The sequence below is a fragment of the Ctenopharyngodon idella genome, chromosome 18 (assembly GCF_019924925.1).
Source record: "Ctenopharyngodon idella isolate HZGC_01 chromosome 18, HZGC01, whole genome shotgun sequence".
Taxonomy (NCBI): domain Eukaryota; kingdom Metazoa; phylum Chordata; class Actinopteri; order Cypriniformes; family Xenocyprididae; genus Ctenopharyngodon; species Ctenopharyngodon idella.
In genome coordinates this window covers 4,867,282-4,892,267 of record NC_067237.1, presented here as the reverse complement: position 1 = coordinate 4,892,267, position 24,986 = coordinate 4,867,282, and the positions used below count along the sequence as shown (strand labels likewise).

Below are 24,986 nucleotides of genomic sequence, written 5' to 3'. Positions count from 1 at the left end.
GGCAAACTACCACTTTGATGCTTAACAAAGTTTATAAATCAATCGTAAAACTAATCCATATGAATTGAGCGGTTTAGTTCAAATTTTCTGAACAGACTCGATCACTTTATATGATGAACAGACTGAATTTAGGCTTTAATTCACATATAAACATTGATCAGCAAATATAAACCGAAGCTCAACCGAACCTGCTTAACGCGTGAGAACAAACCTCATAGGTTCTGGAATGTCAAGCAAACATGCTTGAGTTTCCGTTTACCATATGATGTGCTTGTTGATGAATGTTTATATGTGAATAAAAGTCTAAATTCAGTTCATCATATAAAGTGATTGAGTCTCTTCAGAAAATTTGGACTAAACAACTCAATTCATATGGATTAGTTTTATGACCTCTTAATGAACTTTTTGAAGCGTCAAAGCGGTAGTTGCGTAGCTGTTAATGGAGGGACAGAAATCTCTCAGATTTCATTTAAAATATCTTAATTTGTATTTCGAAGATGAACGAAAGTCTTATGGGTTTGGAACAACAACAGGGTGAGTAAATGATGACAGAATTTTCATTTTGGGGTGAACTATCCCTTTAACAGCAAACTACTAAACAACCCATGAATGGACAAATTTGTCATACACACACATGCTTTTATATACACTTTTAACATACTTTAAATGCAGAAACTGCAACTGTCCACCATTTCTTAATTTTCTTAATTTCATGACCTTTATGTTTTCCCCCAGATTATTTTAATGTGCATGCGGTGTGATCTAATCTTGCAGTCTTCCAAATACTATGAGATCATAAAACTGCATTTATAATTATATACATATAGAAAAATTGGTTTTAAAATCGACACTGCATTATTCAACACACATGCTGTGTAGGAACTATGTACTAGCACTTCGCAGTATCCGGACTGTAAACACAGACGGACCCAGAAACGGTCCCTTCAAGTTATCGCTCCGGTGTTGCTGCGTTTTTCAGAAGCGTACAAAAAAGCAACCAACATGGGTGCTTCACAATATCTGAGGGGGGAAAACACGACAAAAATTATAAATGATAATGTCAAATTAATAGAATAATGTATGAGTATTTGAATAGTTGAAAAGCCTGCTGAAAAGTGGAAGTTTAGTTTACACTAACATTAAAAATGTCCCATGAGCGAGAGAAGAGACAGAGCTGGGACTGGGACAGTCCTCAATGTCGAGCCCAGCTGGACGAGGTGTTTTTCCGCCAGCGTGACTACATCCAGACGGGCAGTACTGAACACAAGGAGTTCTGGACTTTCTTCGAGCGCTTCCAGAGATTCAAAACCAAGAAAGAGATGTCAGCACCCAAATCCAGCAGGCAGGAATCACATGAGGGAAAATCCAAGAAGAAGTCTGGATCTATGGATCTGGGGCTTCCAAAGGACTATGATGCCAGATACAGGATCAACATCTCAGTGTGCTCAAAAGACATAGAGGAGCGCCTGGGAGGATCTGAGCATAGGAGGCGCAGGGAGACCTCGGGTCCCGGCAGGCAGGAGATCACAGACTGCCGTCTTGCCCTTCTCCATTTCCTCGATTTCAACCAGAAGCAGAGCTTCAACAAGCTTTCCAAGTTAAGGAGGGAGCAGAAGAGCCTCCCCATCTTCCAGTACCGAGACAGGATAGTGGAGCTGGTGAGGACTCATCCTGTGGTGGTGGTGGCTGGAGACACGGGATGTGGAAAGTCCACACAGGTTCCCCAGTATCTGATGGCTTCAGGGTTCGACCACATCGCCTGTACTCAACCGCGCCGCATCGCCTGCATTTCACTGGCCAAGAGAGTCAGCTTCGAGAGTCTCAACCAGTACGGCTCCAAGGTACAAAGATGTTTCGCAACATATACTTTCACAACAAATAAACAATTTTTAGAAATATTTCCAGAGAAATATTATCATTTCAGTCGTAAAAACTGTAGAAGAAAATAATAAAAGCTGTAATAAAATAAATTATAGTTTCTTTTGGCATTATGGAAATGAGAGTAAGGGATGAAATTGTGCATAACTGTAATCCAAATTAATGCATTTTTTAGGTTCTTAAACAGTTTTCCTTTTGCATATAATTTCCTTTATGAGTAATTAATAATGGCAGACTAGCTGAAACACTGGCATTAGCTATGGGCTTATTATAATCACATTGGTGTGTGTGTGAGTGAGTGTATATACTGTATACACACACATATACGATGGGTTTATAATTGTTAATAAAGAAATTAAAAGCAAATAATATTAATTTAATATTTTTACTATAATATATATATATATATGTATATACAGTATATGGTACTATTAAAATATAGAACTAATATATATATATATATATATATATATGTATATATATATTAGTATTAATAGTAATAATAATAGTTATGTTATATAAATAATCATTGACAGAATCACAATACAAAGAAATTGAAGTATTTAATATACATATATAATAAAATATATGTATATATTAACTACTTCAATTTCTTTGTATTTTGATTCTGTCAATGATTATTTATATAACATAATATTTATTACTATTAACAATACTAATATATATATATATATATATATATATATAACTTTCAAAACCTAAGAAGCAAGAAAATCGATACAAAATGCGAACGGCGTGAGTTAAAGAATCATAGCAGAGAAAACTCTTGAAAATGGGTTGGAAAACATTTTTTTTTGTCTTGTATGTTCCCTCTTCAGGTTGGGTACCAGATCCGCTTTGAGACCAGCCGCACCACAGCTACCAAACTCCTGTTCATGACCGAAGGTCTCCTGCTCCGGCAGATCCAGCAGGACGCTTCCCTGGGCCAGTACCAGGTGCTGATCGTGGACGAGGTGCATGAGAGACACCTGCACTGTGATTTCCTGCTGGGAGTGCTGCGTTCCCTTCTGCCCCTGCGCACAGACCTGCGGCTGGTCCTCATGTCGGCCACCATCAACATCAAACTCTTCTCCAGATACTTCAACGACGCGCCAGTTCTGCAGGTGCCAGGCAGACTCTTCCCCATTCAGGTGAGCTCTCAGCGCTCCTTACTCTTACAGTAGTGTTTTAATACGTGTGTTTTTGTAAATTGATTACAGTGTAAGTTTCTCGTGTGCTGTAGGTGATCTACCAGCCCATTCCTCCAGAAGAGCAGGCGTCCCGCTCTGAGAAACTGGACCCGCGGCCGTACCTGCGTGTGCTGCAGGGAATTGACCAGCGGTACCCACCGGAGGAGAGAGGCGACCTGCTGCTGTTCCTCAGCGGAGTGGCCGAGATTTCCACCATCCAGGAGGCCTGCCAGGCGTACGCCACACACACGCAGCGCTGGATCGTCCTCCCTCTGCACAGCACGCTCTCACTGGCTCAGCAGGATAAGGTACATCTGCACGAGAGCAGACCGAACACTCAGTCATTCAGCATGATCTTTATGCGTTTTTTTATTATAAGCTATAAAACAGTGACTGCTTTTTCTCCTTTTTTTATTAGTGGCAAAATGACTTGTCTATTTATTTGGTTATACACTACCATTCAAAAGTTTGGGGTCAGTATAAAGTAATAGTTTTATTCAGCATGGACCCATTAAGTTGATCAAAAGTGACAGTAAAAACATTTATAATGTTACCTAAAAAAATCTGTTTTAAATAAATGATATTCTTTTGAACTTTCTATTTATCAAAGTATGCTGAAAATAAAATAAATGTATCATGGTTTTCACAAAAATATGAAGCAGCACTGTTGCTGTTTTCAACATTATTAATAATAATAATAATAATAATAATAAATGTTTCTTGAACAGCAAATCAACATATTAGAATGAAAGTGACACTGAAGACTGGAGTTATGATGCTGAAAATCTTTACCATCACAGGAATGAATTACATTTTAAAGTATATTTATATACAAAACAATTATTTTAGATTGTAATAATATTAATACTTTTTTCTGTATTTTTGCTCAAATAAATGCAGCCTTGGTGAGCATAAGACTTTTTTTTTTAAAACATACCCCAAACATACCACAAAGTTTTTAATGGTAGTGTATATTAAAAAAAAAAGTCAGTGTATTAGCTTGAAGTAATTTCTCGATGTGTGAACTTTGACCTTCAGGTGTTTGACATTGCACCACCGGGGGTGAGAAAATGTATCATTTCTACCAATATTGCTGAGACCTCGGTTACTATAGATGGAGTTCGCTTTGTCGTTGATTCAGGTAATTCATTTAGAAGCTGTACTAATGTTTTCCTGTTTTCTATGTTTTTAAAATATTTAATCAAGTTTCATTCATTTTATGATTTTAGCGTTTTAGGACAAATATATTTTCTTTAAAATTTACAATCAATCTATAACATTTAAGAGACCCTATTGTCTATGTTTTTAAAATAATGACTTATTTTCAAGTTTCATTCATTTTATGATTTTAGAGTTTTAAGACAAAAAATATTTTATTTAAAATTTAAGTTAAATGAAAAACATTTTATGAGACATTTTTTTCTCTGTTTTTAAAATATTTAGTAATTTACAAGTGTCATTTATTTTATGATATTAGAGTTTTAGGACAAAGTATTTTATTTAAAATTTAAATTAAATGAAAAACATTTTATGAGACCCTATTTTTTATGTTTTTAAATCAAAATAATTTTATAAGACCCTATTTTCTCTGTTTTTAAAATATTTACTCATTTTCAAGTTTTTATTTTGATTTTAGAGTTTTAGGACAAAAAAAAATATTTTAAATTTAAATTAAATCTATGAAATTTTATGAGACGCTATTTTCTCTGTTTTTAAAATATTTAATAATTTTAAAATATTTAATATTTAAAATTTCATGATTTTTGAGTTTTAGGGCAAAAAGTATTTTATTTAAAATATAAATTAAATCAATAAAATTTTATGAGACCCTAATTTTTCTGTTTTTAAAATATTTAGTAATTTACAAGTTTCATTCATTCTAAGATTTTAGAGTTTTAGGACAAAAAAGTATTTTATTTAAAATTAAAATTAAATCAATAAAATTTTATTGATGCTGCCATCAATTTTTTACATAATTGCCCTTTCCAAAAATGTCTTTTTTTCTCTTTGATGTTTTATAACAGGAAAAGTGAAAGAAATGAGTTTTGACCCAAAGGCCAAGATGCAGAGACTGCAGGAGTTCTGGATCAGCAGGGCCAGCTCTGAACAGAGGAAAGGCCGCGCAGGCAGAACAGGGCCGGGAGTCTGTTACCGACTCTACTCTGAATCTGATTACGACGCCTTTGCCTCGTATCCTGTTCCTGAGATCCACAGGGTGGCGCTGGACTCCCTCATCCTACAGGTGCTCTCACATCATGAAAACAATGCTTTTTTTTAATTGAAGTAACCTCATAATTTTTGTCAAGGGGCGTATTGGTCTCAGATAATTATAATAATTCAGAGAGACGCTGGACTAAAGCATATTGTAAATGTGTTTGTGCAGATGATGAGCATGGGTCTGGGTGACCCTCGCACTTTTGCCTTCATAGACCCTCCTCCTGCCTCCAGCATTCAGACCGCAGTGACATATCTGAGAGAACAGGGGGCGCTAGATGAACACGGGGAGCTCACCTCCATTGGCAGGCTGCTGGCTCAACTGCCTGTGGACGTGGTCATTGGTAAAGAACCCTTAACAGCAGTTTTGTGTAGTTAGTTGAGCTTGCGAAGGTATTATTGGCATTATAAATGCTCCTACTTGTGTTTGTCCAGGAAAAATGTTGGTTTTGGGTTCCGTCTTCAAACTGGTGGAGCCGGTGCTGACGGTTGCCGCTGCGCTGAGTGTCCAATCTCCATTTCTGCGGAGTGCTCAGCACAACCCTGACTGCTCCACTGCTCGCCAGCCCCTCAACAGCAACCAGGGCGACCCCTTTACACTGATGAACACCTTTAATGCCTGGGTGCAGGTCAGTCTTGGCCTTTTTGCCTGTTTAATTGTGTATTAGTGTTGGAAACCTGCATGAGCATTACAAGACTGAACCTGACATGATTTTCATATATATAACAAAAACTTCTTTACAATTTTTTTGTACAATAATTACATTGTTATATCTATATTCAATACAAATGAAGTATATTTAAAGAAGGAACACTATTTCAGAATGCATTTTGTGAATAAAATATTCCATTTGTGAAGGTATTATTTGATTTTGTGCATTAATATTAATACGAAAAGGAATGTACCTAAACATTTCTTGAAGGAAATATGCATTTCATGATACAGACAGTCCATGACATTATGCGCCGCTTAAAAGGAGAACATTTTGTTAACTCAAAATTGTGGGATATGAACTCAGAATTGCAAGAAATAAAGCCAGAGTTGTGTGATTTGTGAAAGAAAGTCCAAATTGCAAGATATAAAATCAAAATGTCAAAGTTGTGAGATGTTAACCTAAAATTGCAAGAAATAAAGTCTGAATGTGTTATAAACTCACAATTCTGAGAAAGATAGTCAGAGTTGCGAGATGTTAACTAAAAAATTGCGAGATATTAACTCACAATTCTGAGAAAAAAAGTAATAATTGCGAGATGTTTACTCAAAAATTGTGCGATATTAAGGCAGAATTGCGAGAATTAAAGTCAGAATGTGTTATAAACTCTCACTTCTGAGAAAGATAGTCTGAATTGCGAGATATAAACTCACAATTCTGAGAAAAAAGTAATAGTTGCTAGATGTTAAATCAAAATTGCCAGAGATAAACTCGGAATTGCAAGAAAGAAAGCCAGAATTGTGTGTTATAAACTCGCAATTCTGAGAATGAATGAAAGTCATAGTTATATTATATATAATATATAATATTGGAATTACAAGAAATAAAGTCAGAACTGTGATATAAAAAGTCATAATGACATTATTTTTTAATTTCATGGCAAAAATGTGGTTCTACACTTTAGTCCTGTTGCTCCCTACTTTTATAATGCATTATATACAAAAGCTTCTTAGACAGCATTCATTATTGTGAATGATGTTTGATAAGCAGATGATAATTTCTGTTATATGATCAATAATTATGTTATGATATCATGTACAGCATAAAAATGTATATACATTTTGATATTTGTAAAGGTTACATTTAACAGTGTTATTAAATTGTTACTGTTTTGAAAGATTAACTTTAAGTGAGCATTAGATGACATCAAAGGTGCTCTGAATGTAAAAAAAAAAAAAAAGGAGAAATGATTCATATTGGCTAATATATATCCAATATCAACAGGTAAAAGCAGACAGAGGAAGTGGCTCCAGAAAGTGGTGCAGAAGGAGAGGACTGGAGGAACAGAGGCTTTACGAGATGGTCAACCTCAGACGACAGTTTAAAGTCAGCAGCAGCTTGATATCTATGCATTCCTCCATGACTTTCTAACAGCTACAGCTGCAGCTGCGTTTGCCCATGTGACCGTTCTTAATTGTGTCATCCGGTTCCGTACAGGAGCTGCTGCGGACTCATGGTCTGCTGGAGGATAATACGGGCCACAGGACGGAACCGCAGGACCGAGCCCGGCGCAGAGAGAGACTTACAGAGAGGCAAAAGCTCCACCAGATGAAACGCGAGCATGAGCTCCAGGAGAACACCAAGAGGAAAGTTCTCCGCCTGGAGGAAGGGCTGGAGGGAGACGCCTCGTCTGGATCTGATGGGGAGGGAGCGAGCTCAAGCAAGAAGAGAAAAGATGGTGCTGAACAGACTGTGGACATTCAGGTGCCTCAGATGATTCTGATTTTAAAGCATGTGGGGAAAAGAAAGAAGAGCGCTAATCTAGATTCCATAGTTTATTAATTTTTAAAGTAATTAATGTACACTACTGTTCAAACGTTTAGGGAACGATGCATTAAATTAATTAAAAGTGATGGTAAAGACGTTTATAATGTTACAAAAGATTTCTGTTTCAAATAAATGCTGTTCTTTAGAAAAAATACATAAAAATTATAAAAAATTATATATATAGTCAAACCGAAAATTATTCAGACATTTTTTATATTTTTGATATATTTTTACTAGCAGGTGCAGGACACTATAGTTCATTTATGTAAGTGAGGATAGCAAAATAAAGTAAACTGTGACATATTATACCCAAAAATTCTTCATACAGTGGACTACCAGTAAAATTGATAAAAATTTGGAACCAAAAATTATTCAGACACTTTGACCTGACCATGTTTTGCATAAGTGTTACCTGACATAATTAAGATAAGATTAAGATTTTTTCTTACCATTTTTTTAAACTAATAGTAAATAAACTGTATTAATGAATGAAATGTTCAAGGTTTCTGAATATATATATATATATATAATTTATATATATATATATATATTTATATAATTTTACTTTTTACTGTATTTTTGATCAAATAAATGCAGCTTTGATTACCAGTGATGACATTTGAATGGTAAATATTTCACTACTGTAATAAGATTGGAATTTTTTTTTTTTACATCAGGGTTAAACTAAAACTAAAACCATAAAAACATTTTCGTTACTTGTAATAATATTAATAATATAAAACTCAAACTTATTTTATTTCAGCTAGTTGCCAAGGCAACATTTCTCATTTTAATTTAGTTTACTTTATGTACTAAAATAATTAAAACTAAAACTGAAGTAAAAATTGCTAAAAACTATTAAAAATGACAAAACACCCAAAAAAATTACTAAAACTTTAACTAAAATGAACATGAAATGATAAAACGAATTCAAAATATTAATTAAAAACTATAATAATATATCAATGACAATAAAATAACAATGCTTCACATTACAGTAATGACAAAATTTGGAAAATGTGTTTAAATAATGTCACAAGGCTTAATCTTGGAATTAAAAATAAGCATTATTTTATTCTTGTGTTTTTTTATCTTCAGATTTTGAGGTGAAATATGACTTACACTTTACAACTGTACCCTTTCTATCCTTATTGGTTGTCTGGCTCTTATAGGAAGTCAAGTTCAAGTTACGTCACAATGTTAATGAGCTACAGGAAGCTGCATATGCCAGTGCAGATCTGTCGTCACGGCAGCAGTCTCTGCTCAAACTGGTGCTGTGCCGGGGGCTTTACCCACAGCTCGCCATGCCAGATGAGCACAACGCAAACCGCAAAGACTCTGAGCAGGTAACAGCTAAATACACATTAAAGTGCCCCTATTATGCTTTTTTTTGGATGTTACCTTTCATGTAGCATATAATATAGCTGTTTGTGAATGTAAAAGGTCTACAAAGTTTCAAAGATCAAAGTTCACGACAAATGGAGTTATTGTCTTCTTAAAGAAAGAACTGTTTCTGAACTGCCTGAAGCGAGTCTTCAGTCTTCTGACTTCCTGCTTGAAACTACATACTGTAGGTGTGTAACAGATTTGCATAATGTCAGCCTATGGTCTTCAAACAATGTCTACTTTGACTCGCCCTCAAACACTGCACACCGTGTGCAGAATTATTAGACAAGTTGATTTTCTGATCATATTATTTTTCCAAGCACATTTTACCAATTCCAAACCACATCAATCTTAATAATTACTAACAATTTTGTATTTAATCATAAGTGATATATAATTGTTCATAAATTATTAGGCAGGTTTTCTTTTACAGATAAAATGAGCCAAAAAAGAGATTTAACTCAGACTGAAAAGTCAAAAATTATTAAATGCCCATGAGAAGGATGCTATACTAATGCAATACTAGAAATTGCAAAGTTAAGGCATGACCAATGGACAGCAAAATGCTCATTGGGTCAGCAGGGTCAGACAAAAACAGGTGGAGAAGAACCAATCAGAGCAGAGCAGACCAATCACAACAGACTGGGCCATCTGTCCAATCAGAGCAGAGTAAGCTCTCAGAACAGAGGGGTTTAGAGAGACTGAATCCTTTATCGAACCATTTCAGATGCTGCATTTATTATGAGAAAACTAAAGTGTTTTTTGACCTGTGTTTGGGATGCATGTAAATGTATTGTTAGAGACCTCCAAACAAAATTAGGAGCCTTTAAAAGAGCATAATAGTGGCACTTTAATATGCACAGTAATATCAGCCAACTTTGGACAGTTAATGTTTTTGTGTGTGTGTGTGTGTTAGGTGTTCCACACACGTAATAAACAAGGTGTTGTGATCCACCCAACCAGCGTGTTTGCCAGTGACCCTGAGGTTCTGCATGTCCCCGAGCATGAGTCCAGCGAGTTTGGTACACACTCCTTTTTGCAATAAAGCAGGTATCATGACCGACACTTTCCTGTATTTCACTGTTGCACTCTTACATTCTCTCTCTGTAGGTGCTGATAAAGGGCAGAGCAGTAGGCATCAATTACTGGCTTTTGTTACTCTGCTAGAAACAAACAAACCTTACGTCTCTAACTGTGTGCGGATCCCAGCCCTACAGGTCAGTGAACGCTGAGAGAAAACTAACCATTATTTCTACCTTATTTTTAACATAAGAGTGGACGTGGTCATTTGTAACTTGAACATGCTTCCAGTCTCATCTGCTTCCACTTATTTTACCTGTACTAAAACAGTCCGTTATACTGCTTGATATTGCAAAGTAGTATTTGTTGTTGTATTACTCTTAATTATTATCGTAATCGTAAACGAACTGGTTTGCAGCACAAATAGTTTTACCATTTACTGCAATGTTATTCTCCTAGTTACACATTCACAGAAAATATGTAGCTTACTTCCACATTGCAAAACAATGTTGGATAGAATTTTATATTTTACTTATTTGCCATTTAAACCAAGAAATGCACGGAAATCACAAGTTACATACATTTTTTAACACCTGATTCACTAAAGTAATTATGCAAATAGGAAAATGATATCATAGAGAGGACCCCTGCAGACCCTCATGACTGTGTGCCAAAGTCAATATATCCATTAAAATATCAGATAATTTGATCTTTTTATGACAAGGCAAGGTTAGTAAAGTTTGTACAATGTCATGTGGTGTCACTCCCCTCAAAATGAATGATATTTATGAATTAATAATGAATGATATTATATTAGTTTTTTTCTTTTCCTTTATCTTGGACACTCTTTGTCGTTGACCTTTCTCCTATAGGCCCTGCTGCTGGTGGCCAACTCTGTGGACACTAATGCGGACTGCTCGCGGGTGGTGGTGGACGGCTGGCTCGAGCTGGGCTTGACTGACGGAGACACGGCCCTGAAGGTGATCTCCTCTGCCCTCACTCTGCGGGGTGAATGGGAGAGGCTGCTTCAGGCTCAGCTCGGACAGGGCGGCCCGGGTAGCTCTGCTGGACTCGGGCTGAGTGGGCCCAAAGTTTCCCGTAGAGAACTGGAAAAGCTCTGTGAGGGACTTGTGCGGTTTCTGCTGTATACTGAGGTAGCGAGGCAAACATAATAATAGATCTGTGTTATTAATCTAGGTCAAACACACATGGAGTCACATGGTAATGACTTTCTCTCATAGGTTAGTTACAGTCTGAGGCGTCTGACAGGGCTGCAGTCTCAGAACCTGTACATCGGACCCCAGCAGGATCCAGATCTGTCTTCCGCTTCAGTTCTCAGCTCTCTGTTCCCTGGCATGAAGGCGGAGCCAGATCCCATTAAAGGAGGCCTGCGAGTGTGCAGCTACTTCACTTATAACTGTCTCTGTGTAAGTGCTCTTTCCTATGGAAGTTTATTAAAAAAGGTAGTTTCGACTTTATCTCACAATATCTTTCCTCGCAATGAATTGTGAGTTTATATTTCACAATTCAGACTTTTTTCTTGCAATTCTGAGAAATAAAGAATTGCGAAATATAAACTCAGAATTGTGAGGTATAAAATATAAAAGATATAAACTATAAAACTTGCAGTTATCTTTTTTATTTTTTTAATCCATGGCACAAACAAAAAAAATTGTGAGATGTAAACTCAGAATTCCTAGAAAAGTCAAAATTGTGAGATGTAAACTCAGATTTCCTAGAAAGGTCAAAATTGTGAGATGTAAATTTAGAATTCCGAGAAAAGTCAGAATTCAAAATTGCGAGATGTAAACTCAGAATTCCAAGAAAAGATGTAAACTCAGAATTCCGAGAAATGTCAGAATTGTGAGATGTAAATTTAGAATTCCGAGAAATGTCAGAATTCAAAATTGCGAGATGGAAACTCAGAATTCCAAGAAAAGATGTAAACTCAGAATTTCGAGAAATGTCAAAATTGTGAGATGTAAATTTAGAATTCCGAGAAAAGTCAGAATTCAAAATTGCGAGATGTAAACTCAGAATTCTCAGAAAAGTCAAAATTGCGAGATGTAAACTCAGAATTCCGAGAAAAGATGGAAACTCAGAATTCAGAGAAAAGTCTGAATTCAAAATTGTGAGATGTAAACTCTGAAAAAAAGTAAGAATTGAGATATGTAAACTTGCAATTACAAATTTTTAATTTGTAGTTGTGAGATATATACTCACAATTGTGAGAAAAAACTTAAATTGTAAGTTGCATTTACCTTTTTTATTTTTTTATTTCATGGCAGAAACAAGCTTCCATACTTCCTGAAAGTGTGGAAAGAATGTGTTCAAAAGCCTTTTCTTTCTTGCAGTCCTTTAACGCCGCCACTTCCTATGTTTTTAATGTGTCATGTAGGACTCTAAGGACCTGTACAGTGAATGTTTACGCACTTTTTGGAGCTGCCCTCACTGTGACCTTTATATGCCCCTGACGCCCTTGGAGCGCATGCAACATGAGGTCACCTGCAGGCCACCAGAGGAGCAGCAGCCTGAGGAAGGTGAGCAGCAGGAAGCAGAATCTTGCTTATGAATCATTTCATCTCATAAACCAGCTTTTGTGGTTCATTCTTTCACTGTAAAGACTTAGATGTGTTACTATAGAGAGCTGATGTTCGCATCACTCTGGTTCCCTCGACAAAAATGCAATAGGATTCTTCTATTGGCTTTTGGATTATTGCAGAAAATAAGCTCTGTGACCAACAAAGTTTTATGAATCTTACACGTTTTGTTCATCATGATAATCTTCACAAACTAACAACTTTTATGAATTTTGAAGCCTAAATACAATCGGCAGAAATAAAAAGCTAAACGTAAGCTATAACTACACCATGGTCACATGACTTCAACATCACAACCATTAAGCTTCTGAAAACCATTAAGCCTCTTTCAGTCTTTATTTTTTTCCTCTAAGTTGGAGTTAGAATACTCTGCAAGAGATGATTTTAAACACAATGAGGCTGTAAAAGCAGACTAGTGAGTAGATGAGTTTACCTGTTCAGCTGATGACGTTTAATGACGTTTATAATCTCTGTATTCCCATTTAGACACTTTTTAGCGACCGCCTTTTTCAAGACAAGTAAAAAGTCACAAGGGTGTTTCACTGATGTATTTTATGTAGAATAAACTGAAAATATCTTGAACTTGTGTTAACCACAAACCATAAGAAATATTTTCATTACTTGAAATAAACTAAGCATTATCTGAAATAAAATAAAATGTAAAAATAATTAAACTTATATACATAACTAAAACTAAAATTAAAATGAATAAAAACAAGACATATTTAAAACAACAAAAATGACAAAATTACTAAAACTTTAAAATAAAAACTAATTAAAAATATTATATTAAAATATTACTGATACTAAATATAAAATATTATTTATATCTCTCTCTCTCTCTCTCTCTCTCTCTCTATATATATATATATATATATATATATATATATGTATGTATAAATATATATGTATGTATAAATATGTATGTGTCTGTGTGTGTGTCTACGTGTCTACATGTCTTAGCAATAATATTTTCATCATTAATTTTAGTATTTTATGCAATATCACTAATCAGTTCTAAACAGTAAATGCTTGTTCTGTTTTCACAGAGCCTGAAAGTGTAAACGCGTCCTCATCGTCTTCATCTGCTCTGACCAGGCTCTATCACTGTGATATCTGTAATAAAGACCTAACTCTCACCTCAACTGAGATCCTAAAACACAAGCGCCAGCACCTGTCCTGAGCTCACACATGGGCACGTGCTCAGACTTCAGGACCTTCTCTGTCCATCCAGCTCCTGTCTTTATAATCTCTCCATTACATTTTTAAAATAAATGTGAAAACTCTACTGATGTAATTCTTCTACTTGTTTTTAATTGAGTGTACTTGGAATTGCATTACACTGACTGATGCGGCCCCTTGTGGACAATCAAGGATGTGCGTGGTGAAAATTGGCTCCACATAGTGGCCACAGTGATTATTGGATGAATATCAGACACAACTGTCAGGAATTTTCTCCTATTTCAAGCATTTTTTTTTTTTTTTTTTTTTTTTTTTTTTAATTTATAATTGTCGTGAAAATATTCTATCGATAGTCCTAGTTTTCTTTATGCAGAATATAATTTCTTTCTTTTGATTTTGGGGCAAAATATGACCTGGACATTTACTCATGAAATCCGTCCTATTCCAAGTGGACATTTGAATGGAGCATGATGCACTATTGCTGTCTTGTGCTCTAATACACCACACTGATATTGTGGTTATGAGTGAATGCTGTATTATGCCTTCCCAGTATTAGTATACTAATGCACATAGACACATGTAAACACAATTCAGAGTGCAAATTTTTCATTAAAATATAGAGTTAGGGTTTAATTAATGATACAAACCCACGATATGTAACACCTCAAAGCAGCAAATTGGCACAAAGTCAGAGAAGTAAGACAGCACAGAAAATAAAAACCCGTCTCCAAAAATAAATAAATAAAGAATTAGAATAAATATCTCAATAAATATATAAACAGGTAATATTTTCCATTGATTACTTTTCAAACTAATAGACACATACATATTAAAATATGCACATTGGCAGAAATAAACAACCCGAAAAAGAAAATGAGTATTTAGGTACATCGTTACTTAGAAATTATAGGTTATTGGTTAAATAAATTAAAAGGCACATTTATTAATAGGATGTATGACTAGGGCCCTCAAGGGTGGTCTCATCTCTCAAAGTTCTCTTTTTCCAGTGCTATTTTTGGGTCTTTTTGTGTTTCTCTACTACTTCTGCCCATAAAGAGTGAGTGAGTGAGTGAGTGAGTGTGAGTGCAAGAGAATGTTTCACGTCTTTGAAAATGGACTGAAATGAGTCCGAATGGACAGTGATATACAATGCATGTTTGTAGATTGAATGGTGCAGTAGTTCATACTGCTTTAAAAAAAAAAAAAAAAAAAATCTTTTCTTTTAAAGTGACTCTAATGAGCAGTTAATACAACACTGATTCCTACGTAACTTGGAGAAACCTCTTGGGAGTTGGACATTAGTTCTTCTCCATCACTGATATTATAATTTAGGCATCGTCCAGAACTGACTACAGGGCTGTGTCTGATTCACTCCTCATGACTAGCAGCGAGGTAAGACAAGTTTAGGGGAGTTGAAATAGCAGCTTTGAGATAATTTAAAGCAATGTTTCTTAACACTTTGAGGTCCAAACTGTTATGCCAGTCAGTGTTTGAACTGATTGGTCTAAATTCTGTATATTTTTCACTTTAAAAATGTGCTTTAACCAGGCAACAAGTTTTTTTTAGTGTCAAGTCCACAGTGAAAATGAAAATATACTGTAAAACAATCACATCCAATCAGAACACATTTGATGTTTTTGGACCAATGGGATTTTACTGTGGGCGGGGCTAACCGGCACAACTCCTCAGACAAAATGTCCTGTCGCTTTGTTGCTCTGGTTAGGACATGTGAGGTGCAGTATAACCCATTATAGTTAATGATTGAGTACTTCTCTTGTTGCCATACTAACAGATCAAGTTAAAGTGTTGTGTCACACACAACAGTCTCTTTTATTCTCTCCTTCTGACTAATAACTCATTTGCACTGTATTTTTGGTGGCATGTACAACTACGTTTCAAGGCCTCGGTTTACATTTGCTGTGCAAATGTTCGGCAGATTCAGGTCTAGATTATCTCTCCACTTTTTTTGGTCTATCCTTTAAATATAGGCAACATTCTCAGTTGTTGGCAAGTTAAACACAACTATACTCTTAACAGAAGAATGAGCATGTATGTGTCCTTATGTGGTGAAAGTGGTGGTTTTGGTGAAACTGCCCTCGATCAGACCGTTCACGTTCCCTGTTCTCGAACAACTAAATGTGGTACAACATCAAAATGTTCTCCTTCACAAATAAGTTCTGGCCGAACGTGTGTGAAAAACCTACCGCAAAGACCATATACAAAACCTCACCACAGCACACAGTCCCCAAAATAAGTCTCTTTCTCTATCTGCCTTACTCTCCTCTGGACATTGAGGTAAAACTCAGTAACTTAGAGGTACAAGGGGAGTGTATTTGTTAAATCAATTGCAAAAAAATATCTTTCAGTTGTTCAAGTAAAATAAGATACTCAAAAAAAAAAAGGTCTGAGAACATTAGCTATAAACATTTTTTCATCTCATATTTTCTCCCTAAATTAAAAAAAAAAAAAAAAAAAAAAAAACAGAACCCAAGAGAAAAGAAAACTAACAATTGTTTACACGTCACTGATCCCCATTCACTCCCCACCTCCCGGAGACGACCCCTGACCCCAACGACCAGCAAATCAGAGAGCGATCTCCCCGAACCCATGCACCCACCGCCGGTACGAGCGTGAAGGGTCCGAGCAGAGAATAGAAAGAGCGGAATGCAGCAGACGGCCTTGGTGGGGGCGAGGGGATATTATCGTGAAGGTTTATGTAGGAGATCTGGCTCTACGACCGTTCGTCATCTTTGTGCTCCCGTCCCCGTCACAATAAGCCCCGCCCACGCGCCCTCCCCCCGGTCAGGCCTCATCGCACGGCCTTGTGCTTTCCTCCGCAGCAACCGCATCTCTCCCCACAGCGCAGGCATGCGTGCAGGGGCAGGTAGCAGCACATGCAGGGCACGAAAAGAGACAGCGCCAGCAGCGCCATCCAGCGGGCGCAGCACAGCGGGTGCGGCCGGCCACCCATCGAGTCCTCGCACGAGCACGGCTCCCAGAACTCGCCCTCGGAGTCCGACATGCAGTGGTAGAGCAGGCTCTCCGCACACCACACGCACGTCCACTGGCGCAGGCAGTGTAGCGCCGGGTCCGGAGCGTCCCGGCAGCGGCCCCGTCCGTTCTCGGAGGCGCTGAAGACGGAGCGGCAGTACACGCAGCGCGACGAGCAGGAGGAGGAGCCCTGTGGGCAGGAGCTGTCGTCGTCAGGGGAGATGGCTTCCCCTCCGCCGCCCCCTCGCTTGCGAGTCCGAGAGCGGGGCGTGGCGAGCGAGGTGTGGATGCAGCAGGGAGAGGGCGAGCCTTTGCCCGTCTCCTGCGGGGAGCCGCTGGCCGACGGCACCCCCGGCACGGCGTTGGGCATGCAGGTGGGCGAAGAGTTGCACTGAGAGCCTTTGGTGTCCAGCATGACGGTGACCTCACAGCCTGTGGTGCCCACGCCGGCCAGTTCTTTCTCGAAGCGCACCACGCAAAGCTCTGACTTGTCCTGGCTGCCGCTCACCACCACGCCCCCCGTCAGCCCGCCCACCTTGGTCCGTGTAGCACCGGCGCGCCGGTAGTCCTCATAGCCGCGCGTACCCCACAGGTCCTTGCAGGGGTCCAGGCTGCGGAGGTCCCCTTCCTCCAGCAGGGAGATGGTGGGCGAGAGTGGAGAGAGGGGAGATGCGGGAGGAGGTGCTGTGGGGGGAGTCGGGGGAGCCGGAGGTGGCGGAGGGGGTGCCGGAGGGTTCAACACGGCTGTAACTTGGGTGAGCTGGTGCTGGGCAGGTCGGGTGTGGATCTGCGGTGAGAGAAGAGTGAGGACTAAATGTGACATGACACTTTTTTTTTGTATGGATCTATTCATTTATTCTAAAATAGAATAAAAATGCTGTTCATTCATACAGTGACTCAAATACACCAGTTCGCTGATAAACAAGTTTTTCATTTCTGAATTAAATTTTGATATTATAGCCAATGTAGGGGTGATACAACTGTCCTGGTATCTTATTTGATGCCTCACTGCTTTTGTCCAACAATCAAAGTCATGTGGTGTGACCAAAATATAATGTGGTGCAACCAACATACAAAAAAAAAAAAAGTAAAACTGTTTTGAAAAGTAAAACAAATTGTAATATTTCATGTGGTGTGACTTCCTACAAACATACTATTTATGAATTATTAATTAATGATATTTCAAAAATATATATATATATATTATCTGAAAAATATAAAATATATATTTATATGAAAACATATTTTAAAGCATTTTTGTAAATAATTATTATGATGAGCACATTTACATGTATTAAAATATTATTACTTTATATTGACGGTTGCACCCCATGACATTTCTAGAGTCATTAAATATACACCTTTTTTCGAAATTGGTATAAAGTTTTTTTTTAAACCCAGGAAATCGACATTAATACAAAAAGTACATTTCTAAGAACTTGGCGTGTGTGTTTAAACTCGATTTTTGGTGGAAACTAGGGGTGTAACAGTACCGTACAGTTCGGTTCCTGCAGTTAGACGATGAATACAGTTCAGTCAGTCACAGGCGATTCACATTCCAATCCAGAAGGGGGCGCGCGCGGTAATGCATTGTAGCCTAACCACTTTTAACAAGCATTAACCACCAATAATCGCAATAAGGTCTCTGTTTTGTTACATTCGATAAGAAACAAAGAGTCATCTTTCATATTCTGTCGATTTTATCACGAAATTCAAACAACAGATGCCGTTTTGACGCTTTTTGATGTGGCAAAATAGACGCTGTATAAGCGCCTCAGTTCCAGCGGCAGCGCGGAGCGCGAATGAACGCGATCATCCCTTCCTCTTCACTACTTGTTACAAAATGAACATGAATGAACATATGAAGGTATGTTGAAAGATACAGTTCAACTATATCTCGTGTAATCACTAAATCAGTGTGATTAGACGTCAATAAAACAGCTTGTAAACAATGTCACGTAGTATTACATTTACCTCAGAAATGCCATTCAGTGTCCACAGCTTGTTAGTTCGCAAGAGAAATGAACTCTTTCGCTAAATATATGCATTATATTAGCTTATATATTAATTATATTTTACTTAACCTGTTAGTGATGTCTTAATTATTTAATATATGTTCAAATAAATCCGTCATGAAAACAAATTATGACAGCCACTGTGTAAATGATTATATTTCAACAATGAATTGGAGAAACGTAATTTTATAATTAGACATAGAAGTTAATGCAAAAACTGTCTTATGTGTAATTTACATGTTTACATAAATTTATTATTATTATTATTTGAATGTTGATGATTATATATTTTTTATTTTTTTATTTAGTTTTCTCACCCTGCTGTACCGAACCCATACCGAACCGTGACTTCAATACTGAGGTATGTACCGAACTTTCATTTTTGTGTACCATTACACCCCTAGTGGAAACGGAGTTGACTGATATACTGGAATCAACTGGAATTAAGTTGTGAATCCTTTACCTGGGCCGGGGTCTGTGTCGTGACAGCGTGACTTGTCCCATACGCAAACTCCTCTGTGGAGCGCACAAAACAGGTGGAGGAGGACTCGCTGGTCACAATGGTAATGGGTTTGGGCAGCATCTCTTTTCTGCTGTTGGACGACGACTCACTCCCTGTATGAGACTGAGACAGACTGCAAGTCATCAAACATGCAGAACCACCTAATGCTAAAGCCAACAGGATGTACACAAGATGGAGGAATACGGTGTAAAGGTGTAGAGATGACTGGTGGAGTTTGGATTGTCTTCTTTTATGAATGAATCATTCAATCATTCTGCTTTGACTTTATGTAAAACTGGGTGGAGCAAAAAGAGATTATTGGCAAGATTTTAGATAGGAAACGGTACAGCAATTTATTACATTTTGATGATTACAAAGACAGTTTTCTTTGTTATAACATGCACCGATGATAAATCATGCATAATAAGGCCAGGAACATATATTAAGAAAATAAATAGGGTCAATTTTGATTTCACTGACTTCAATGCCTATGATGTCTTTACAGGGATCTAGGCACGAAGTAAATCTCACATAGACGCAAAGATGAACCAGATACTCTGAAGCACTTTGATGTGATAAAAACACTCACTGCTTGACCATCATCCTCAGTGTCGCCCTCTTCAGGAGTCGAGGAGGATGGCGAGTCTGATCCTGCAGGAAAATGTTAAAAATGAGAAAAAAAAATGATCATGAACACATTTCAAGAAATAAAATGAGATCATCTAGATCACATTAGACATTAGCTATATCCTTTCATGGCATCGTCGTCTTCTCTGTACTGGTACATTTAGTGGCCATAACAACAGGATTATTAGGCATTAAAACTGACTGACACATACTCAATATAAACTACATTCATTTCTTTCGATCCAGCTTCCTGTTCACTATCTTTTGCTGCTCTGTACCTCTGTCCAGCTTATCAAGGACACTTTGAAGCCCCCTCTCGAAGGAGATGGCGTCAGCTGGACTCTGGAAGGTCAGACCAAACTTCCTCTCCTCCACACGCCAGTGATGGAAGATGGGGTTCACCTTGTTGTAGACCAGACCCTTTTGAATGGCACATTCCAGCACAGGCTACATGAAGAAAGAGAGGCGGGTCACTTGCGGGCCACTCGTGACGGCAACTACTAAATTACCACAACTACCGGGACTGTCAGGCTGAGGGAACATCAGTGCACTCAAAGACAGGCATGAACACACACGCACACACTCACTGCTCGATCGCGTAGCCGTTCTCCGCGTATGACGTACTCTCTCCGCCCACGACCTTCAGAGCTCCGCCCCTTACAAATGATCACGTGACTGAGGCCGCCACCTCCAAGGGGCACCCAGCCACCACTAGAATCGTCACGTGTCATCACCACCGCTCGGACACGCACACTGTTAGGGAAGTAAAAGGAGTGAGTGCACTAGCCAGCTGAGCACAAACACCCACACACCCACACGCACAAACACAGACTTTGAGACAAAGGCCATTAAAGAAGAAAATACAACCATCAGTATAAAATATCAAAACACCCTCAAAATAAAGGTAAATGACAAATAATAGAGAAAAGACACTGGGTTACAGAGACACAGTGTGAAGATGTGTAAAGGAAGTAACATTATTGGCCAGAAATATCCACTAAAATTATGACGTTCATAACCCATTTTGCGTCTGTAATCTTTCTGGACATATTTCCAAGTGAAACAGAATATTCAGCGAGGAAAAAAAGGCAAGGTGGGGATTTTATCCATTTGAAGATTATTGGATCATGAAAAGTATAGACGTTAAAGTGGTTGGACATCATCATAGAAAGGCTGTTTCAGACAATGAGCAAGTTGTTACATTTTGAAGAAAAGATTACAAAGACAAACATTTTATTATTAGAAACAACATGCACTAATGAATCGACTAGTGAAATGCCTTGAAATGGAAAAATTCAAGACAGCCAATTGCAGCCAGGTTGGTTTGGGGCTAAAAAAAACAGGGTTTTGGGAGGGAAATGCACCTTGCAATCGTTCGACTACAATATGGTTCGTGTGATGGTCACAGCTAGCAGCAGACACATGACTGGAGGGGAGTGGATGAAACATGTTTGGCTCTTTTCCCTGCCCACGCCATGATGATGTTAGTCCAAATGAAAAGTCATTTCAGAGGTGGAGCAAGTTATAAAACATTACAAAGACATTTGAATTAATTTGTACTTATGAGTGCTCCAAAATAAGAGCCATAACATACATTAAACGTGCAGTAAATAGGGTCAATTTTTAGGGTGCTGTAATTGATTTTACCCCTTTTGACAACATCCGCCAGATTTAGCCACTAATTAGACACGCCCCTTCTCCCGCCCCAAAGATATGTCATCAAATCCGAACTTGCTAAGGATTGACAGGCCGAGATCGTTTCTGATTGGCTAAAAAAGGGCGGGCCGCTCCCCCCGACTAGTTTTGCGGTGACAGAGACAGGTGTGATTTGTCAAGACACCCATTTCAGTGATATCTATCAGGTAAAATGTCATTTTATGCGTGGTATTAAAAAAACGTCCTTTAATGTTATGTAGGCTGCTGTAAGTACTGACTAGACACGGGGATACAGGTGAATTTTGATTGATTTCTTGAGACAAAATGGTGTGGTGTGGTGGCGATGACTGGTTTATTGTGTTAAATGGAATGAATAATCTTAAATCATAACATCATGTGTGCTTTGTGTATTCCATAAACTATAGATTCAGTCTCTAATATATATATATATATATATATATATATATATATATATACAGTGAGGCACGATTATAACGATGAGAGGAAACAGCGCGATTTTTTTAATGGACGGTCACGTGGGCGAGGAAAATCTAATCACACTTTCAGCGCGCACACGGAACAAGCGTTTACAGCCATCGCTCATTTCTGTAGAAAAGTCCTTAATATAGCCATTCTACATTTACAACGAAACCAATATAAAACAACAAGGAACATAATAGCTCCATATGTTAATATGAGGGAGTAGCACAAAGAAAGAAATCGTAAATTAATGAATGGCCTGAGGGGAATGAAATGTGTGGAGATGATGAGGGAGAGGGTGGGAGATGAAGAGTTATATTCCTCCCTGAGATGTATCAATGAACGCGCCCATTCGCCATAAAGGCCCTCATAGCGGGTTTTCAGTCCGACAAGCTCCATTACAATAAACGCTATGAAATCACATCCATTTTGATTCAGAGCCCCATTTGTATTATTTTAAACGCTGTCAGTTATTATAAGCCATTGCACCACCATATCGTCCGATCAACACGCGTTCACGCGCACTCATTCGTTCATCCCGCTGTTTTATGAATGAATAAAACTACATATATGCTACAGCACAGCAAATTCAATGGGCAGATGAGTGGGTGAAAGGAGGATATGGACAAGAAGAAGAAGAAGAAGAGAAGCGCTGGGGGGAGGGGGAGACATGAAGAGGAGGAGGGGGGTGAGAGAAAAATCACATTTCATTCATAAAGTTTGGCTTTAAAAATCATAATGAAACTCGAGACGCGTTGATAAAAGCATCCCTCTGCGCCTCCATCCCGCCAATGTGTTCCCGACGCCAGAAAACTCGCCATATTTCGTCGATTTTTTAACGACACGTTTTATAATTCATGGATGTATTTGGTGGTTATACGTGGAGCCTCCACACACATCATCCTCGAGACAAAAAGCCGTCTCTTACTGCACCCTATTCGTCTTTCACGCGGCATTGAAGGCGTTTTATATAGTGCACTTCAGATAAGGCCCATTCATTGGCGTTATTCATCAAATGTTGGATGTATATGGAGAATATGGTGTACAGTGTTGATAGCCATAGCTGCGTAATAGTGTTTATGAGCATCTAACATCAGATGGTCTCGCGTGAGCATCTTACAGTCCATTAGAGGTGCTGCAAATCAATCAGTCTGTTCTGGTCAAATAAAAATGCATGGACTTACTCGCCCTCCATGGCTCGGTGTTGCCCGCCGCTTCGAGCTGGCTGCCCCCCGGTCTCTCGTCTTTTTTATTCCCCTTCTTACCGAACACACACACTCGCGCGCGCGCGCGTTCTCACACTCATACACACACACACGCGCGCGCGCGTTCTCACACTCTCGCTCACATACGCACGCACACAGTCTCTCTTTCACTCACTCCTTGTGCTCGCTGCTCTCATTTTCTTGTCTTTCTCTGTCCACCTTCATATGGTTTCGGATGGGCTCGAGGATGCAGCAGCCATTTTCCACCGGCAGCATCATCATCGTCCTCCCTCTCTCGTTCCCTCCCTCCCTTCTCTCTCTCTCTCGCTCTCTCTCTCTCTCTCTCTCTCTCAATCACTCCCTCCCTGTTTCTCTCTCTCTCTCTCTACCTGTCTACAGCAGTTCTCACACACTCGTATTAAACATACTCGTGGATGGACACAGTGTCCCCGAGTGGGAGCTGCATCGGTCCAGTTTGGAGCGATATGGCTCTATAAATGGCCATGTGCATAAGCAGCCACCACCACTGTCAAATCTGAAAAGAGAGTGACTATTAATGTTAGAAAGAGAAATGTTTAGACATAGCAAAAAATCAATACTCTTCATTAACATAGTGATTAGTGCACAAGCTCAGTTAATATAGTGTAGAGCAGCGATTGATAATGCCTCAGTACCTTGGACAGCTCCCATACAGCTCTATACGCCATGACAGAATTCACAGCAGCTAGTCTCCATTCATCTCCAACTCCCCATTCATGTTCACTGATAGCCCACCATTGATAAACAGCCACGCCAGCGTCGAGCCTTTATTACTCAAATAAACAGTCCGTCTCACTCCCTTTCAACTATTTGGATAAAGTACATGAAGCTACAGCACGGCAGAGCTTAAATAATACATGTTTGCTATATTAAAAGTCCATTGTCAAAAATCATCAATTGCACAATGAATGTTTGCGCGCGAATTTAATTGCGCGGTTTAATTCAAATATGTGACCGTTAAAAAAAACAGTCGCTAAAGAACAACAGAAAATATGATGAATGTTTAATAGTCAAGTTAATTTTTTATAATTTCTAGATTTGATGTTTTTGTTTCATCGTTCAAATGAAACGACATACTGTCATACTGACAAATATTGATCTTTATTATTCTTCTGTAACAGTTGTTCTTTTGAACTTAATAGAACAACGTATGCAAAAATATACATATTTACACAAAAATGCCAGGGTGTACATATTCATTCAATTAAAAAAAAATTAACAATATTAGTTTGTCTTTGCTTTTTTATTGACAATGTTCTCCAAAAAGGGGCTGTAGTCCTTGGTTTCCTGGAAAAAAGAAAAAAAAAATCTTTGAAATTTGGCTTGGACCCTGACCATTAGGCCTATACACACAGGTGCATCTCAATAAATTAGTATCATGAAAAAGTTTTTTTTCTTTTCTGTAATTTAATTCAAAAAGTAAAACTTAAATATATTCTAGATTTATTAAACATAAAGTAAAATATTTCCAGACTTTTTGTTTTCATTTTAATGATTATAGCTTGCTGCTCATCAAAATCA

At 38.1% G+C, this 24,986-nt stretch overlaps 2 protein-coding genes across 5 annotated transcripts; one reads left to right on the top strand and one right to left on the bottom strand.

Annotated features, from left to right (window-relative positions):
* The first annotated feature begins 442 nt into the window (after positions 1–442).
* Positions 443–14,060, top strand: dhx34 (DEAH (Asp-Glu-Ala-His) box polypeptide 34). The gene is made up of 16 exons (XM_051871337.1): positions 443–1,841; positions 2,718–3,029; positions 3,122–3,376; positions 4,107–4,209; positions 5,093–5,310; positions 5,452–5,626; positions 5,718–5,911; positions 7,220–7,321; positions 7,433–7,699; positions 8,935–9,108; positions 10,065–10,170; positions 10,259–10,365; positions 11,041–11,322; positions 11,410–11,595; positions 12,567–12,708; positions 13,818–14,060. The coding sequence occupies exons 1-16, from the start codon at positions 1,146–1,148 to the stop codon at positions 13,949–13,951; spliced, it is 3,453 nt and encodes a 1,150-aa protein (XP_051727297.1). The 5' UTR covers positions 443–1,145; the 3' UTR covers positions 13,952–14,060.
* Positions 14,061–14,552: 492 nt separating this feature from the next.
* On the bottom strand, positions 14,553–24,322 carry spred3 (sprouty related EVH1 domain containing 3). Of its 4 annotated transcripts, XM_051871345.1 has the most exons (7): positions 24,101–24,322; positions 23,602–23,961; positions 20,673–20,838; positions 20,364–20,532; positions 20,048–20,109; positions 19,420–19,581; positions 14,553–17,728 (listed from the first exon to the last, which is right to left on the bottom strand). In XM_051871345.1, the coding sequence occupies exons 2-7, from the start codon at positions 23,706–23,708 to the stop codon at positions 16,760–16,762; spliced, it is 1,635 nt and encodes a 544-aa protein (XP_051727305.1). In that variant the 5' UTR covers positions 23,709–23,961; positions 24,101–24,322; the 3' UTR covers positions 14,553–16,759. The 4 variants fall into 4 exon arrangements, with proteins under 4 accessions (XP_051727305.1, XP_051727306.1, XP_051727307.1 ...); XM_051871346.1 differs by lacking the exon at positions 24,101–24,322 and having other exon boundaries at positions 23,406–23,734; XM_051871347.1 differs by lacking the exons at positions 23,602–23,961; positions 24,101–24,322 and having other exon boundaries at positions 19,420–19,591; positions 20,665–20,802.
* Positions 24,323–24,986: the final 664 nt, after the last annotated feature.

Bases quoted from the DNA above. Each gene is read 5' to 3' on its own strand.
- dhx34 (XM_051871337.1), top strand. From the start codon at position 1,146: ATGTCCCATGAGCGAGAGAAGAGACAGAGCTGGGACTGGGACAGTCCT. The intron at 3,377-4,106 runs GTACATCTGCAC...TTTGACCTTCAG, and splicing joins CACTGGCTCAGCAGGATAAG to GTGTTTGACATTGCACCACC. The intron at 7,322-7,432 runs GTCAGCAGCAGC...GGTTCCGTACAG, and splicing joins ACCTCAGACGACAGTTTAAA to GAGCTGCTGCGGACTCATGG.
- spred3 (XM_051871345.1), bottom strand. From the start codon at position 23,708: ATGATGATGCTGCCGGTGGAAAATGGCTGCTGCATCCTCGAGCCCATC. The intron at 20,839-23,601 runs GTGAGTGAAAGA...CTTCCCTAACAG, and splicing joins GAGAGCAGCGAGCACAAGGA to TGTGCGTGTCCGAGCGGTGG. The intron at 17,729-19,419 runs GTAAAGGATTCA...CTCTCACCGCAG, and splicing joins CGACACAGACCCCGGCCCAG to ATCCACACCCGACCTGCCCA.